Genomic DNA, 20,053 nt, shown 5'->3' with positions numbered 1-20,053 from the left:
CAAATAACAAATAAAGATATTTAACCGTAGGTTTGTACGACCAAAATTCCAGTTTAAAAAATATTGTTACCTTTATTTTGTTACAAGAGAATTTTTCTCAGAAACCAAAAGTTAATACAGACAAATATTCCAGTCACAATACAACTGTCTAAATTATTATATCAAAAACTTAAAAATTAAAGTTATCACATTTCACTCTTCGCATTCAAACAAATTAACAAAGATTTCGAACATTTTATTGTCTGTACAAATTTTAATTTTTTTTAAATTTATTAAGGCATTGGATATCGGTGTCCTTTAGCCTTTTAAAGTTTTAAAAATGTTAATGCAGCCATGTTCAAGAATCTCCAATCTCCTAAAAATATTTCTCATGGACTCTATCTTTTCCATTTGAATGAATGAGGAATAAAAATTTTGGAGAAGTAAAATTATTTTAATATTATAGAACAGTGTAATTAAATAAAACAGTTTGAAAATAAAAGATTTTCAATATAAATAATATCAGAAGTGGTATGATAATTTGATGGGACATTAAGATAAATATTTTAATATTTGATTTCACATTATACCATCTTTTCCATTGTAAACCTTACGACCCTGTCAATAAGAATTACATTCGTACTTTTAAATTGGTCCATATTTCTTATATAACATGGTACCAACACTTAAAGAAATATTGATTGAACCGTGAAACTGGCACGAGAGTTCAAAAGTTTTTTTAATATGGTAACACTTTTGACATCTGTCAAACGATTTTGACGTTTACATGTTACTGCACTGCGCCGTCTCGAACGTGTCTATGGGCTCTGATTTGACGGTGACTTGCACAGATTGCGCCGCCGGTGTTGCTAGACTAGGTTTTGATCTTTCCAGGTTATACATCTGTAATTATTACAATTTATTTTCTACATTATAGCAACATCGGATATATATTACAAAAATCCATCCGAACATTGGATGGATTTTTTTAAGAAGGTATCTCCGGAACGGCTCAACGAATCTGGACGAAAATGGACATAGAACATAGTGTGAATGAACACATAGGCTACTAATTAAGTGTTTTTTTTTAATTCCTCGCGGACGGAGTCGCGGGCATCAGCTAGTCAGTTTATAATATCTCATGGACTTTGATGGCGGCCTCTTGTTACTGATCAAGACTCAAGACCCGCGGAGTAATGGCACATGATAGTTAAGGCTTGATTTTTTATATATATTTTACTTACCCTCATAAACATAGGTTTAGGAAGTTGTGATACACTCGTAGCCCTGTTTAATGTCTCATCGTACTCAGAGAGATGTGAGATCTCAACGGGCGGTACTTTCAGCTTGGGATACTGTTTCCTTGCGGTGGGTTCCTCTTCCGAGTCAGATGGAGGAGGACGGACCTGATAAATTAAAAGTAAATAAAGTAAAAATCTTAACAGTCGTATTTAATGCTCATTAATTGGTCGTTAAGAGAAACTTAGTGGCGATTAGACCATTTAGTAACTCTATGTGTGGCAGTATGATTATTAAGTATAGAACTTGACCATTTATATTTAAAATTAATTATTTAATGGGAAAATTGTTTTGAATGTAGTGATAGTGTTTAGTAAAAAAAAAATTGCATTATTGAATTTCGATTTTATTAAAACTTGCTTAAAATGCATTTTTAAAGCAAAATAATAACTTTTTTATTTTAACTAGATGAAATAAAATACCTTTCTAGGACGACCAGGTCCCCTCTTTTTGGGCGGCATCGGTAAAGGAGACGGAGAACGAGCCTGAATAATAAAATTATTATTATAAATCGCAATAGATATTAAAAAATTTATAAAAATATAGAAAAAAAATGTTATTAAACGACTTTTTAATTTATTATTATTAGCTTTATGTTTCCCTAAAATTAGTTCTCTACATAAATGATGACAACACTAAAATACAAGTCATTATAACGCATATTTAAGGTTAATAATTTAACATCACTTGACTGGCTGTTTCGTTTGACATTGACAAAAAAAAACTTACCCTTCGTTTCCTTACAGGTCTACTGCCATCAGCAGAACGAGTAGTCATAGATAATTTAGATTCAGGCAATCCATTCTTAGTAGAGTTAACTGGTGTATCCAACACTTCCTCTTTGGCCAATATACCGCTAATACGGTTCTTAAAGAAGCTATCTTCCGCCATTTTTAATGCTTCAAAGCATTTATTCCCTTGCAGAGCATATCTTATTATCTTCAAAACTTCAATACGGCATAAAAGACGGGTATCATCGTCCATCTTTTTAAAAAGAGGAAGTAGAGAATTCATAAAAAGTTTATCATCGTCGAAATGATCATCTGGTAGGATCGAATTCGCGTCTATTTTGATTTCTAGTGATGGGCTCTTTTTATTACTGTCTATGGTCGCCTGGTTGCATTTGTCTACTGTTTCCGGTTTCTCTGGTGGGTCCGGTTTCGTTTTGAGATCTAGAGGCTTGTCTATGGCCTCATGTTTGATTCTCGGTATGATTTCATCAGGCGCCGGATGTTGCGGGGAACTTGATACTTCGGAATATGATTCGTATTTGTCTTGAGAGTAGCGTGGCTTCCTGGAAAAAAGGTATAAGTTTTTTTTTATATGAAATGTTATCAAACATTTTTTACGTGGTTATGTTCACTGAACTTTTAATTGTATTTCTTTGTTATTGCGTACTGACCTGTTTTGCAATGCGCGGTGCAGGAAGGACATCTGCTTGTGATACTGGTAGCGGCGGCTGCCGGGCTGGCATTGCTCTGGGGCGCACTTGCCCTGCCGGAATGACTTGGTATACGAGTCTCGGATTGACCGCCATCGCTTCTGCACCTCTTTACCTATAAATATACGAGAAAAATTAAACATTTAAAGTGTTAATACAATCAGTAGAGCTGAAAAAATTAACATAAAAATCGAACTAGTCGTATTAATATTATAAATGCGAAAGTTTGTATGGATGTATATTTTATTATCACGAACTCCAGAACGGTTAAATGTATCTGGATGAAATATGGAACAGAGATAAATTACTCTTAAACATATCATAGATGTTTTTATCAATTTGCGGGCAATGCCTAGTTTAATATAAAAATAGATTTTTATTTACGTCATAACCTTAAAGAGACTGTATAAAAGAATGACGTAAGAGGGCAATGATGAGAAAAAACGCTATTAAAATCTAGTATATAATCAAATGAAGTGAGACTCAGGATGGAAATTATTTAAATTAGTGATTAAGTAAAAAAAATAATGAGAATTACTTCATTATGCTGTAAAAATATAACTAGGGCTAGTATAAATTTTAGGATTATCCTTGGCAGTAAGATAATTGTAGAGATATTAGTTATAGCGTAAGTTTCGAGATGTGAGGTCGTTCGGTCAAGTTGAAGGCCGATTGTTCAATAACAAAGTTAGTTATATTTTTATTTAAATAAGTTACGGATTTTATCCAACATAATTTAACTGGAAAATTGAAAATTATGTACTAATTTATAATTTGACATCACTGGATAAATATCAACTTATTCTTTGAATCATAATCTATGTTCACAACGTAAAACTTTATCTTTTTATATTTACTATTTATTATCTCAATATTAAAGCGATTTACGAGCTTTATTTGTTATCTGTTATCAAAGATTACGAAATCTACAAATTTCGACATTAAATAACTGAAAAGATATTGACCAAAAGGAATTTGATTAGTCATAATTTTGATTTTACGTTATTTGAATATAGAATACGAGGAAAAATTACCAAAAACTTGGGTAAATTAAGTAATTTAATAAGAAAGAGGTTTTTTTTCATTTGATGTAATTATTTGCTAAGCATAACTTTTTTATATAGAGAACGAAAAAAACAAATAATCGACTCATAAATTTATAAATAATTCTTAAAATTATGTTTTCATTTTATTAAAATTATATTTAATTATATGATTTAATTTTAAATGAATTCATATATTTTTCAACAAAGTGTGAACAGATTGCGCTTTAAATAAAATGCGCGGCAAACGCATGAACAACAAGATGGCCGACTGCCACTCCCGCCTTGTCACGAGAATCCGTCCATCGCGCCAAACTAATTTTATTGACGCTGTAACACTGTTGTAAACAAATCCTTTTCCGAACTAAAGATAATTTAATAACTAAATTTCATTTATACGGTTACATATAATTGAAAAATGCAATTCCTTCTATAAATTAGTGATACACATTTTAAACAAAATAAAAATAAATAAAAAAAACACAAAAACAACAAAAAAAGCAGCCATGAAGATTACTAAATAACTATTAATTATAGCTTGATAATTGATTTGTTAAACGACAGTTGTGAAAATCCTGCATTATTAAATCCAAGTATAACGTAACTTCAAACTTTATATAACGACAAACTCCTTAAACGTCGAAATTGCTCCACTTTGGTTGGTTAAGCTTGTTCTTTACAATTCACTCTGTATAGCGGTACACTCACACTTTTTTACAACAACAATACGGCAAATGTCGTCATATGATTTGGCACTTTAGTTAAAATGTGATAAGGAAAAATTAACGAGGAATTTATAATAAAAAAAACATTTGCTTCAGGGATCTCCCAAACAAAAATTTATATGAACTAGATATCTATGACTCAATATTAGGAAAATTATAACAAATTGCGTAATCAACGTGTTTTAAACATAAATATAAAGTACGGTGAAGTTTAATACGAGCTCTTTATACTCGGGAATACCGGAAATGTTTAATTTTCCTGTACATATTAGCTTTTACCTGCAACGCGGTCCGCGCGGAATTAAAAAAAAACTTAATAAGTAGACTATGTGTTCTTCTAGACTATGTTCTACATTTGTACCAAATTTCATCAAAATCGGTTGAGCCTTTCCGAACATACCTTCAAAGAAACCTCCTTCCATCCATCTACACTTTCACATTTATAATATTAGTAAGATTGTTACAATCTAGTAATAACAACACAACATATCCACAGAGGGGTAGACAGAGTCTCTTAATACCACTATAATTATAATTTTACCTTTTTCTCCAAATTAGAATCACAACATAATTTCAACACAGTTCCTCAAATTTACTTTCAAAATCAACAATAATCAAAATATTAAATGTAGGTACTATTTCATCACAATTACAAAATAATGAATGACAGGCGTTATAATAGACATTTCGACAAATACTATTGTAATATTGGTTGAATAGCGTATCGAATTTAAGAATAAATTGCGACCCGTAATCTTCTATTAGCGCGTATACAAAATTACACAACGCTTATTACCGTGGTAATATTTATAGTGGTAATAAAATTAGTTAGCTTTGATTCCCTAAAATGTATAATTAATAGTTGTCGCTAGACACCGTCCGCGCGGAATGAATAAAAAAAACTTAATTAGTAGTCTGTGTTCTTACAGATTATATTCTACATCTATGCCAAATGTCGTCGAGATCCGTTGAGACGTTATGGAGATAACTTGTAACAAACATCCATCCATACATTTATAAAATTAGTAAATTAGTAACTGTTATAATACAATCGTTGTATTTATATTGAAAAAATTTTAACCATCTAATACAATTATCATATTTTTCTCCGTAAATTTGTAATCTTCATTATCCAAACTTCACAACAGTTTACTTCAGCTAATTTTAGCCTAACATTTGCCAACTAAAATTTGCAAATAACATAAAAACTATTGCATGAATTCGTAGCTACGTTGTTCGGGAATTAAATCCTACGTAATACTTTCGAAAGGGCTTTCCATCCACGAGAGCAGGGTGGGAGGCAGACTACCCCTTCCATATCAACCCCATACCACCCTTACCGCGAATTGCACTGGGCTTTATACTGCGTACTTTGTTTCAGCGCTGACGTATACCTTTCGCTAATTGAAATTCCTGGATTGAGTTTATCAATAACGTTTTAATAGTACTATTTTTATTTGTTAAATATAATTATTATGTTTTTATATCGTCAAAACACTTATAAATTGTATAAAATATATTGTAATCTACGTCTATAAACGTATTCATTCTCATCACACATTTTTTTTTTCCACAGACTAATGATAGCTTAATGTTTTTTTACATAAACCTTTTTATGTTGCTTTACATTTTCCATGATTTCTAGTATGTATTTTACAATTAATTTAGTTTCAATCAGAAATTTAAAATCCTTGTTTTAAAATGCAGCCCATAGATGGCGCTATTTAATCCATTAGTGCCTGACAGTCGGGTTATTTTTTTTTTGTTAATTTAAGATTAGGTATTTATACAAATGATATGCCAGTGTTATTTCTCTATTAATTGACATTCCATTTTAGTATTGTTATTATTGTGAGTCTGATTAGGATTAAATGAATCTCTAAACATTTACTCCCCCGAGTCAATAAAATCGATTCTAATCTTATTGAATGGATGCAACAAAATCGATTCTAACCGTGTTTGATTTCGATTCAGCAAAATTTTGCAACTTGTATCTTGAAATTGAAAATTGATGTCGTGTTGAATTGCAAATTGAATTTAACTCGACTCATTGTTCTTTTATTGTTATAAATAGTTGTTTGTCAGATGACATAACCAAGCTTTATAATTTATATATTGAGTTTTCCGTACGAAGTCGTTAAATATAGTACTACAAAATTTGACCAGATGATATTAGTTTTGTTACAAAATATGCGAAACATACGTCGACCTAGAAAGGACCTAAGATATGCCAAGACATCTATGACCACAATTAGGGTTGCCAGGTCGCCAAACCTAATAGCCGGACAAACCAGCCAGTGTTGCCAGACATTTGGATAAAAAGGCCAGACACGGCCGTCAGTCGACTCTCGTCGCCGGCGCTCGGCCACTCGTTTGCGAAATGTTAAAAGCCTAACAAAAGCCGGACAACCCGGACACCGTTTATTTTAGCTGGACACGCAATCAAAGAGCCTATCTGTGTCCGGCTTTATCCGGACGCCTGGCAACGCTAACCACAAAGCTAAGGCAGCAAACTGAGACCCACAGATTGAACGCCGGATGTTTATCCTCTGAGATATTACATTAACAATAACATGAATATAATGTTAAAAAAGTACCGAGAAACGGAACGTATCAAATAACTGAAACAAAGCTTTGATTACGAAACGAAATTCTTAAGAATCCGATATACAATAACTCAATACTGCTTATTTTAGCATTTTACAATTATATCTTACATAAAAGTCGTCTTGTAATATAATAATTAAAACAATCGATGAACTCGGTTATTTTTATGTTTGTTTATCCGTTTTTTGTGGTTTTATTTAGATTAATTTGACAATTCAATAGGGATGTGTTTAGCGTTGCCAGCCGTCCGGATAAAGCTGGACATAGGTAGGCTTTTTGATTGCGTGTCCGGCCAAAATAAACGGTTTTCCGGCTTTTGTTAGGCTTTTTACATTTCCCAAACGAGAGTGTACCTATTAATACTGAGACAAAATCCTAAATAATAATAGGGTGTCCGACCTTTCTACCCAAATGTCCGGCCAAACTGGCTGGTCTGTCCGACTAGTAGGTTTGGCGACTTGGCAATCCTAGATGTGTTGAGTATAATTGAAAGTTTAGACTTTCAACCTTGAAGTTGCAAATCATCGAAAAAAACGATGGTGTCCACTATTAATTAAAATAAGAAGAAGAAAGTTCCTCTGATGACACCTCACACGTCAAAATCGGTTCAACCGTTCAAACTATAGGTCTCATTAAAAACAATACAAACCGTAATACATAAAGTTCCCGCGTAAAATTACCCTCTTGTCAGAAAGGAAAGAAATATAACAGTTCGATGTACTCATATTTTCATACAAATCGAATAACATGAAAATAGGGCTATTACAATTAATTCACGTATTCAACAAGCGACTCGAAAACACAATATTTAGTCTAAGTAAAAATTAAGCTATAATTAACTTAATTATAGCTTAATGTAAGAGCTTAAACTGTCACAAACAAAACAACTCAAAAGGAGAATAAGCCAAGCCATCTACAAAATTAATTATTATATTGCAACACTGAATCACTTCTACATAATCTGTGCATATTCTGAATATAGAATAAGCTAATATAGATAATAAAAAGAAAACTTCTTTTGTAAAAGTAAATTCTGTTTTACTCTAAAAAAATACAGTTAGCCACTGTTTAGTTAAACATGTGTGAATGTTTTATCTTTAAATACTATGTATTGATATGTACCAAAATTATTTTTTTTAATTATTTCTTAAAGTAGGCACGGCACGCCTGCAGAAAAAAAATAGAAAAAGAGTGCATTAAATTTTTTTTAATACTGACCGAAAATAATTGTATATTACGTTTTGTTGGAACTTCTATAAGAATAAACTAAAAGCTTCTTATATCGCGTTGCGTTTAAGACCAATAAACGGACGTTTAAACCTTAATAAAGTAGGGATAGATTAATAAAGATTGACTCGGCCAAAGGTTAAAAGGAAAACGTTTTGCTGCGACGAAGTGATAGCATTTTAAAAGATGGAATTTTTAGTGTACTAAATGTTAACTATTAATAATACAAGTATACTATCAATTATTTGCTGGATTTTACGATTTTAAATTGCGTAATAATATAGTTTTATTTTACAAATTCATTTTGCTTTATAAAAAAAAAGTTACTTATAAATCAAAGTAAATCCTGCCTTAACATTATCAACAAGTACAATAAAATGAGGTTGGTATCGTATTTCAATAAAGCCGAAGTATTTCATTACAATTGTTTTCTAACCGAGTTCCGAGTATTTTACTTTAACGGTTTTTATTATGATGCAATTTGCAGTACATCTCTAATGTAAACATATAACGCCATCTAGCGATGACTGGCAACATTAGAAAATATAAAAGTAGTTTGTAGTTTTGTTGTCTATTTGTCGTGTGTTGATCTTGTTAATAATAATTGTTGACGGCATGATGCGAAATAACAAAGAAACAAAGAGTGTTCGAATTTTCACGGGGGGTATTGGACATGCAATACCCCCTTTGGCGTAATATTTTAGGGGGAATAGATGGACTAATCCGAACTTTTATTTTTATTCAACAGTTTTTTTTAAAACCTTTTCATTAGTAAACCTGGAACACTATGGTATTTTTAATGCGGACCGAATCCTGAGAATAGGTCTGCATAAATATTTGAAAAAATTAATTAACCCTGTTTAATATAAGGCTAATCTAATTTGCCTTGTACTAAAATTTCGTCTTTACAAAACAAGTGAATTTTTTAACAAGCAAAGTCAATTTGTACAAAAAATAAGCTTTCCACGTTTTGCTCTTATTGCTTCGTATTCCGACAACTTTTTTTGCAATCGTTTTAAAATGACAATTAGATGGGTGATCATGTCATCTGACTATGTTTTGGCAGTGGAAAAAAAAGGTTACCTTAAAAATATTGGAATCCGTCCACCAAGAAAGAACTACCAGGCAATATCATACAATAAAAAAAAACATATTTCGCGAACTGTAACTAATCAATTTTTTAAATTTTCGTCTGTATCTGTCCGCTAATCCCCGTTTGTTTCAGGTAATCTCTGAAACGGTTGGATCTATTTTGACGGGACATTTACTGGACTATTTTTTTCTGTCGACAAAAAAAACATAGACGAATTATGAACCTCCTGTCTTTTATCTCGGTTTAAAAGAAGTAAGTTCGATGAAAAACGATGGTTGGTAATATAAATTGAAATCATTATGAAACTATATATCATTAGTGAAAATATTCAATTAGATGTTTATGTACTTTAAATTCAAATCCCATATTATTTTTGTTTTAACGCATTGTGCACGAATAACATTAGTAGATAAATAGATAAAACTATCACGCGTTTTACACAAATTAATTTTTCCATGAAGGCAACTTTACACCTGAAACAATTCCATTATCCTAAAGAGGTAGGCAGAGTCGTCGGAGATCCGTATAGAGCGATCTTCCAGCATGCTTCAAAATTCAAAACCGACATGCAAAGGCTATATATATAAAACCATTATATCTGCGGGTTCATACTGTCTAAAGTTTTGTATAAAAACATATCCTCGTCCATTTTATTCTCTTTGAAAAAACAAAGGCAATATTTTGTCATACAAATGTTACATGGCTGTGGAATGCTGCGATTATCTTCAGAGAACATAATATATAGGTAGTTATTGGGTTTTTTCATATTCTCTTTATCGATTTAAAGGGACTTTGTTTTAACTTTATCGAGAAAAAACTATTAAAAAAAATTACGTTCTTATTAATTAACTAGCTGTCGCCCACGACTCCGTCAGCGCGGTAAGAAACGTTTATCAGTAGCCTATGTCTTCTTCCATACTATGCTCTACATCTTTGCTAAATTTCATCAAGAGCCGTTCATCCATTGATCAATCCATCCCAACATTCGCATTTATAATATTAGTAAGAATTCTCATTAAACTCTTTTAAATTAAATTATTTAGTGTCATCAAAATGTGTCGAAACACTAAATTAGATCATTTTTCCACTCAATGATCATGCACGTACGATTCGTTTTTTGAAAAGACAGAAGTCGCTTCCTATTTCCAAACAGTTGCGACTGTTACAAAATGACGGCCGCTAGCCGACTAGCTTAGTGAAAAAAGGCACTTAGACGCCATTTTGAAAAGAAACACGACGCGCTGCTGTTTTAGTTTCTATTTCAAATTTAATAGATACAATGAAACTATTAATAACAAAGTAAATAAATTGTTTTTAACAATGCTTATAATTAAAAAAATAACTATTACCAAATGCCAACAAACACAAAATTTAGATAATTCATTATTTTTAATACAGTATTTCATTGTTTATAAAACGAAAACTCATTGTATATTTAAAAACATTTTTAATTTATTTTAAATGGGAAATTTATTTCAATTTATGTTGAGGAAAATGTTTTCTTGTAAAATTACCTTTTAGGTAAACTTCCTTCAAGAGTTTTAAGGAAAATAATTCATTGCGCATTCGTAAAGTTTAATAACGTATTATCAAGAAAATAAGATTGAAATTTTAAATCTATTTTATTAATGGCAATACACGTCATTAAAAAAAAAGAAAATAAAACCAGTTTGGATACACTCACCGTATTTTATGTTCATATTTTAAAACGTATAAAATATTAAACTTAGTTTTATATTTAACAAATAAAAATGAAAACTTACACGTAGTCAATATAGAGATCATTAACAAATGTAGTGATTTCGCAATGTACTTAGCAAACATTTTATAAATAAACCACGAAGCGAGCTAAAATACGTACTAATAACGAAATATCTTTGTAACCAAAAGTAGGACAACGTAATGTGTACCTTAAAATTAACTGCATAAAGTATAAATTAAAGATAAACTCATCAATTTATCTGGTTCTTAATAAATTGTTATTTTCATTACTTGTTTACAACGGTTATATTATGCAGGACAATTTACGTAAGAAATAAATCGTCAAAATCGTTAAATAACAGGAAATTTTTATTAATAAATTACATTTTAAATAGTAAACATATTATTATATTAGTACTGAAAGTATAATTTCCTTCTAGAAATTGAATAAAACAAGAACATTATTAATTTGTATTAATTATTAACCAGTCTCGTTGTAGTCATGTTCGTTTTTACCGAAGACCTTGATGTGTTGATATCGCTTAATTTAAAGTAATGGTGGAAAATATACGATGAAACCTAATAATTGTTACAAAAATAGCTACGAACATGTTACATAATTTAATAAATGTTTATTTTGTGTCGTACAAGTTAGTTGGAAAATAAAAAGAGAAAAAAAACGACCTCTATAGAGGTGGAAGCAAATGACATTGAAAATCAACGCGTTATTTTAAAATAATAATTAAAATTGTAAACACTTACTTTGTGAAATTAATATATTCATAATAAATTATGAATATATAAATTTTTATTAATATTTATTTAAATAAAACAATAAAAAAATATATTCTATAATTATTTTTATGTTAATTTAATGTAACAAAAAACGTTCAATACTAATTAGCAAAACTAATATAATACGTAAGTACCTACCCATTTTCGTGCCGAATTTGTTACACGACATCACAGCACTTTATTTGACACAAAAATCCGTCCACGTTATCACGTTTATTTATTGTTTCAACAAACAAAAGATATCTGTTTTATAAATTCTTAATGCCTTCGACAATAGGTTCGATATTTAAAAACCGCAAACATGACACGGCTCATTGAATATCACATTAACCATTTAAAAAAAATATATAAAAAAAAATCAAATTTCGAAACGTTCAACGGACATTTAAATCTGGAAATAGAATTTTTTAAATTTCGAACAATAACTGTACGCGCTCGGATATTCACACTAGCACAGCTGCGGTGACACGACCGTTCGCCAGGAGTACACTTCCCCAATGGATACGCCGACTCGTAGTCGCTCGCACCGACTCAAACTAGTCTCGCTCAAGCCGATGAGGTTTCGCTCTTGCATTCAATACATTGCATTTCAAGCAAATGTTTTGTTGCTTTAAATAACTAACTAGAATTTAGTAGAGCATACCTTGTTTGAAAAACAGGACTAAATTACTAATTACATACGGCATTCCGTACATGTTAAATTAAAAAAAATAATTAAAAAGAAATGTCTATATTTTTTAAACATATTAGTCGCGAGCTAACGTAACAATGATCATGTTATGAGTCGGCCATTTTATCGTGCCTGAACGATCTTTTATTAGATATAGCCCGTTTTCAAAGACTCTACAAACGCCTGTAATAAGTAAATAAGTTAATTAAAAATTTCTACTGCAATAATTTAAATAAAATACATTATACAATAATATTCCCACTTGCCTCATTAACTAAATTCTATGCATTAAGTATATTTATCGATAATCAGATTTTATGAATTTTTAATTCAGTCATGGCATTTTTTTTTTTACTTTTTCCTTATCCGTACGTCGATGCAAACATTTTATCCAGTTACTAGCTTAATGCGTTTAATATCGCCCTTCTTTAGTATGTCACCAATCTGGTCGATATATGTTCGCCAAGGACGTACCCGTAGACATTACCACTCACTTTTAAATGTGAAAATTTTCTCTTTTGAGTTTTTACCTGACAATTCGACTATTCACAGATTTTACATATGTGATGTTATTTTTAAGTAACATTTTTATAATAACTGCGATTTTATGAGGTAGCTGAGGCAAATACAGAATAGGATTCTTACATTAATATGTATACTTAGATAAGTAGAGTAAATAGACAGTGTTACAATTGTTCATAGAAGAAAGAATAAGGTAAAGGGGAAAATGGAGAAGAATAAGGAAGAGTAAGGAGTTTCATTAAATAATTAAAAGCTGAAATACATACTCTCCACATTCTTTTCTCTATCCATTTGTTACACTGTCTTTCACGAAGACAGGCAACGAATTTGTAACTTGTATGCAGTTGTAACTTAATGCTTAATTTCAATTCCTCTTTGTATTGGATCTCTATATTTGCTACCAATGCTTACTGTAATAGTAATAAGTATATCTACGAAATTTTTTAAACTTCACTAAAACAATTAAATTTTCAAGTATGAAATAATAGACAAAAGGGTAGTTTGCCATCTTGTTTGCTTGAAACGAGTTGTTATTCAAATAATTTGTTAATTACAACAAAGTTAATCGCTTGAAGTCATATTAATCACACTATTTATTTGTCGAATATGTATGTGCCGTGTTAGTCTTTGAATGTTTTGTATAGTCACGTTCAAAGTAGAGTTAAAAATATATTTTCCTGAATATCGATGTCATAAAATAAATGGCGTTAGTCTCATCGATTTTTGGTAAGTGTTTTTGTACAAAGGATTCATATTTGTATAGCCTCAATTGTACATTTCAGTATGATGCAAGCAATCTTAGACCAAATTCGCTATACAACTATTTTTGTGTCATTTATCGTAGTTTAAATAGCATCATCATCATTCTAAAGGCATTTGTAGACTACGCGTGATGCTAACCGTATTAAAATTAGGGAATTATCACATATTATTTGTTTAAATGGATAGTTAATTAATGAAAAAAATATACACGTGTACACAACTTTAAATTGTTCTAGTTAAATACAACATTTTAGTAAATAAACCCATTCGTGAATGTCTTAAAAACAAATAAACGCGTTCGAAAACCAAGATAAGATTTTTCGTGGCGTCGCATCATGGGACGGCAACGGCAATCTCGTCAGCGCCGTGCCGGGCGTTCGGATACACGTCGCGTAATCTGAACGCAACTAAATATGTAACTGGCTGTATGACTCAGCGGATATGATTTTTCGAACGTTGGCCGCTTTTTAATAAAAAAAAAACTTGTACTATAACAATTATAACATTTAAATTCTCTCTGGTAATCGAATTTTAAAATTATCAACTTGATTTTTGTTAGACTTTGACGTTTTACTACAAATTACGATAAGTAGGTAAATATTTTGCCAAGATAAAAAGAACAATTGACATTTATTACCAGTTTTGTAATCACATTTTGAAAGCTTTCTTCGAATTATGCCAGCAGTGCATCTGCAGTTACTCTGGTATTGCGAATGGATATCCATGGGTGGGTCTTTCTTATGCGATCCGTTGTTTGTTTATTATTTTCACCTATGAAAAACGTATGCATTTTGCGTCTAATTGGAGATACCAGTATAACATTTAAAAAGTTTTAGTGAAATTTTATTCGAGTGTAGAGCTCGTAAGACATTGCGACAGAAAAATTATTTCTTCAAACCAAAATTTATACTACGTTTACCAAAAATTATGATTTATTTTTATTGTTATCTATATCTATCTATATATATAAAAGAAAGTCGTGTTAGTTACACTATTTATAACTCAAGAACGGCTGAATCGATTTGACTGAAAATTGGTGGGCAGGTAGCTTAGAACCAGGAAACGGACATAGGATAATTTTTACCCCGTTTTCTATTTTTTATTCCGCGCGGACGGAGTCGCGGGTAAAAGCTAGTATTAAATAAAAACAACATGTACATACAAATTAAATTATTATAGATTACCGATAAAGAAATTGACCAAACTCAATAATAAGGATTAAAATTATAAATGAATTGGAGTAGTAGTTATTTAACGCGAAATAAACACTATCTTACAATTCTAGGTCTATTCCGCAACATGTTACAAAATGGCGAGGGTACACGTATCATCTATGTTAGGAGTACTACAATAATAGAACACTATTTGACCTTTATTATAAGAAGATCTCTAAAGATTCAAACGATTCATATCTCTATTTTCTACGGTTTTCTCACAATAACCACTTTCTTTTTTGGGAAAAGCATTTAAAAATCGCACATAATTTGCGCCGCAATTTTTTCGATTTAAATATTAATCCTTATTTAAATAACAGGAGTATTTAATGTAGGATAAAATTGACTTTTACAGTGTATATAATAAATCATTTAGAAGATATCACGATAACAAACAATCAACTGGAAGGTCCGGCGTACCCGTGTTTACAAGGTCTTTACGTAAAAGGTATATGACAGAAAAGAGAACATGCGTATTGCCACCCGAACGAAGCCGCAGTGCGTAGCTTGTTTGAAACTAAAAATAAACATTATTATACAGTAATGATATCCAAATAAATAAAATTGCGGTGTAACTAATAATTTGCAATTAACAAAATAGTAACAAATGTAATGTAACTATAGCGTAAAGCATCTTTAAAATTCCAAAGACTACGGCCTACCTACGGCTTCCTTGTAGAATATAATATCAAAGAAATAAAAATAAGATGAAGCGTTCATAAACTATTGTAAAATTTCGTAGTATAATTACTTTTTATACGTAGTTACTCCTACTCTATGACTTGCTTAAAAAACCATAGTCGAGTAATTATTGAAAAAATATTTTCCGTAAAGGTTAAAAGTGATCATATTAGTTTAAACCACAACAAAGTTTCAAAACAGTGACTTATTTGGACTTATTATTTAAAAACCTTTGATAAAAAAAACATAATTGAAACAATAAACAAGCTCATTACATTTCGATAAGGCACGACGCGGCCATTTTGTGCGTATGTCGCTACGTTGGTTTTCTAATCAATTTAATAAATATAATCTATACGATTTTGTAATATAAACGAAAACGTTACAGATGATAAAAATGTACTTACTTTTATACTTTCAGAAGATTTTAGCGACAACTTTCAAATATACGTTATACAACCTGAAAACGGATTTTGTTGACCATCGATATTTTAACAAGTGTTACTCGTCATACTGATGGTATTAAAACTGCAATGTATTGTATATAAATGAGTTAAGTCGTTGTTACTACGTAACAAAGAATAAGCGGGCGGGAGACGGCCCCTTGCGTCGATTGAGTCACGAACACCGCACTATTCTACCACTGCATTCTTCAACGATAATTTAGTTTGCGGCATTAAATGTACATTGCTCGTTTATAATAACTACATAAATGTTTGCGTGGAGTTGAAGGAGTAATGTATCGGATGCAGTGCGACTTTTTTTGAACGGTTGGTATCGAGCACATGATAGAAAAATGGACACGTCGTTGGCTCGATGGTACGAGTTTTTTTGTTTTCAAAGTCTTCTCTTGCTGTGATATAAAAATATTCGATGATGAAATGATTTCCCACAAATTGTATTAGTTTGAGACCTCCGGCTGATTCACAATTTAAATTAATAATTTAAATTTGATCATGAATGACGCACGAAGATTAATTCAGATGCGCGCCAAAATTATAATTGCATAACTTTAACAGTTTATTCAATAAAAAAGTAATAATAACATAGAGAAAGTAATTTTAATGAATATATCATTGTCATTACTTATGAAATTTCCTTTTCCCGTTAACTTAATTACATTTACATGCCTACGTAACGTAAAATTTACGCTCAATGTGACCATTATGGGTGTATAGACATATCCATAGACAAAAAAAGATAGGAAAAATAATTCTGTCCTTGAACAAAAATATCTAAAATTATTGTTACAATTTGTTACGCTTATTACAACTTCGATCTTTTTTTAACCGACCAAAAAGAGGTTCTCAAATTGTCTATATTTTTTTAATCACAATAATGTAACGCTCGGATATTATGTTTTTCAACGTCGACGGACCTATGCGTTCAAATCGAATGAAGTTTTACTGCTGAATGCGGACGTGACTCGCTGCAAGGTGAAGGTTTTCCTTTGGAAATTGTCGGAAATGTTATCCCGTGATGGAACATCATTGATTTTTTATAATATTCAAGTAATAAACCTATTTTTATAATTTATTGATTTTTATTTTTATGACGCAATCAGTAATTATGACGCCCTATAAAAATGATAGTAATTTTAAATTGAAAGAAGTTTTATTTTTAATTTACCATTCAACCTCACGCCACAATACCTCTTGATAATAAATAAAGTAGGTACGCATCGTCTACCATATTGTTACATTATATAGTTTCGTATGTACCACTCGTTATCGGCTGATTAATGGCGTCGCACCTCGCTCATATAATAACCGGCATAATGAAATGCATACAATGAATAAAGCGATTAAAAACTTTTCAAAAAACCAAGTTACTCATAAAAATACTGGCCAACAATAATTTATCATAGTCTATAGGAAAAAAATAATATCACGTGCGTTACTTCAAACTAGTCATATTTTGAATTTCGAAAGACGTCTGAACAAAGAGCACGCAAGTCGTCCGCGAGCGCGACAATTGCAATCCGACCGGTTGTGGAGCGCGGTGCGTCCGCAGGCGGGCCGTGCGGCGCGCCGACGTCCGCAAGTGTACGGGTAGCTCAACATACCGGCCGCCAGCCTCTCCGCCTGCCCCAGCGCACGCCACTCCGGCACCACGCTATCGCACACCTCGTCCCAGCATCGAGCCTTCTCTGCTCTATCGCCATAATTTGAATGGTTCGTATCGAACAGGCATGGTCTCTTCTCCACTTCGGTGACGATCAAAAAACTTTTGATTCCATCGTTATCCTTTGGCCGTACCATCGTACGTTCAAAAAAATAAAATCAAAAAGTTTTGAAAATTTTAATTTGGAACGCGGCGTTCGCGTACGTTTACGGGGTTGTTTTGGAAGTGCGTACAGATGTGTCGCGGGTGCGACACGCGACGGCAGCACGTCTGAATGCCCGCGTGAAACTGGCGGGCCGAGTCGAGTCGGGCCGGAGCGTGCGCGCAACGGGCAACATGGCCGCTGCCGGCGGGGAAACGTATAGGTGCGAACGTTCGGCTGAGGTCGTTGTGATATCGCCTTCCTCGACGCTAATAAATAAATAAGATGCATACGAAACATCCTATACCGCACGGTCAGTAAATATGCTCTCTTTGCAATTTAAGCGACAGATTGAATACGTGTTACAAATTACATTGCAACTTGGAATCGGATACAAAATGGGGTCGAAAGCGAGAAGTCTGTCGCGTAACAATCATACAGTAAAGACGACAGTTGAGCGTAATCGCAGCACAGATTTGGTGCAATTTTAAACGATTCGCGTATTGAAGGCGTATCTAAGAAACTAGGAACTGAAAAACTGAACTACTTGAATATTACCTAATCTAGGAATAGGCACATTTTCAGAGCTAGCTAAACGCTAGTACTCAATAGTTGCAAAGTTGTTTGCAATCCACTTACGGATAATTTACAAGTTTATCTAATACTAGCTGTCGCCCGCGACTCCGTCCGCGCGCAGTTAAAAAAAAAATAGATGGCCGATTCTCAGACCTACTGAATATGCTCACAAAATTTCATGAGAATCGGTCAAGCCGTTTCGGAGGAGTACGGCGACGAAAACTGTGACACGAGAATTTTATATATATTAGATTTACTAGAAACTTCTGGAAGAGGTTAAAAGGTTTCCTGTGGTAAGGACATTTTTAGGCATTTGCAGTACTTTTAATTGGTTTTCGTAACGATAGCGTGCTAAAGTTATCTGTAATAAGAACTTAAAATAAAACATTGCAGATTAATATTTAGGCTCTTCGTATAACTGCACTGTATTTGAGAAAACAGTTTTCAGCGCTGGCAACTGGATACTCCCGTAGTGCAAGCTCCAAAGCAAAGCAAGGTATATGATCAAAGTGTAACTTCGCCATTTAAGCGAAATGGTCGCTTGCTCTATTGCCATCTTAAATTATAAAAAAAAATCAAGAATGAAGTTTTGATCCACGACTACGTATAATTATTGTTTCTCAGTTTAATTTGAATGTGATGACATAAGGTAAAACTTTTCTTCTTGTATTTATACAACGAGTAGTGTCCAATTCCATACAAAACTGCCATTAGAATTTTTATATTTCCTATTATCTATATATATAAAAGAAAGTCGTGTTAGTTACACTATTTATAACTCAAGATCGGTCGAACTGATTTAGATGAAAATTGATGGGGAGGTAGCTTAGAACTAGGAGACGGACATAGGAACTTTTTTATCTTTTTATCTTGTGTGCATTTTTTTATTCCGCGCGGAAGGAGTCGCGGGTAACAGCTAGTTTTGTATAAATCTTACTAATATTATAAATGCTAATGTTTGGGTGTATGGATGTTTATTAAAAGGTATTTACAGAACGGCTTAACAGATATCGATGAAATTTAACATATATATATATATATATATAGAACATAGTCTGGAAGAATACATAGGCTATTTTTTTTAATTCCTCGAGGACGGAGTCGAGGGCCACAGCTAGTTGTGTTATAAAATTAAGTTATAAGGTTAGCCAATGTTTCATATTTAGGTGAAAAAGTTCTACAAATATTTTGAAATATACGATTTTTAGAGTAATTTCCAATTCATCTTTGTTTAACGGTTTGAAATATTAAATTTGATGTGACGTCATCTTCTTCGGAGGAAAACACTGAAAGCATTCGTAACAGCGCCACGGCGGTTAACCGGATTTCGAAATCAAAATTGTTACTTCAAATAAACAATTTCTGGTTTCAATAATATCAAGGGCATTAACTGGATATTATTTTTTTTTATTTAAATTAAATAAATACATTCACGATTATAATAAGTAGAGA

The 20,053-nt window shown here is 32.0% G+C and overlaps 1 protein-coding gene across 2 annotated transcripts; it reads right to left on the bottom strand.

Moving 5' to 3' along the window:
* Positions 1-550: 550 nt before the first annotated feature.
* On the bottom strand, positions 551-18,182 carry LOC106707927. Of its 2 annotated transcripts, none has more exons than XM_014499374.2 (6): positions 17,825-18,182; positions 2,681-2,834; positions 2,008-2,572; positions 1,701-1,763; positions 1,224-1,385; positions 551-882 (listed from the first exon to the last, which is right to left on the bottom strand). In XM_014499374.2, exons 1-6 carry the CDS (start codon positions 18,018-18,020, stop codon positions 763-765), a joined length of 1,260 nt encoding a protein of 419 aa, XP_014354860.2. In that variant the 5' UTR covers positions 18,021-18,182; the 3' UTR covers positions 551-762. The 2 variants fall into 2 exon arrangements, with proteins under 2 accessions (XP_014354860.2, XP_014354861.2); XM_014499375.2 differs by lacking the exon at positions 17,825-18,182 and adding an exon at positions 12,049-12,535 and having other exon boundaries at positions 553-882.
* Between the last annotated feature and the right edge of the window lie 1,871 nt (positions 18,183-20,053).

Source organism: Papilio machaon, chromosome 27 (genome assembly GCF_912999745.1).
Source record: "Papilio machaon chromosome 27, ilPapMach1.1, whole genome shotgun sequence".
NCBI lineage: Eukaryota > Metazoa > Arthropoda > Insecta > Lepidoptera > Papilionidae > Papilio > Papilio machaon.
This window is presented reverse-complemented; position numbering and strand designations above follow the sequence as displayed.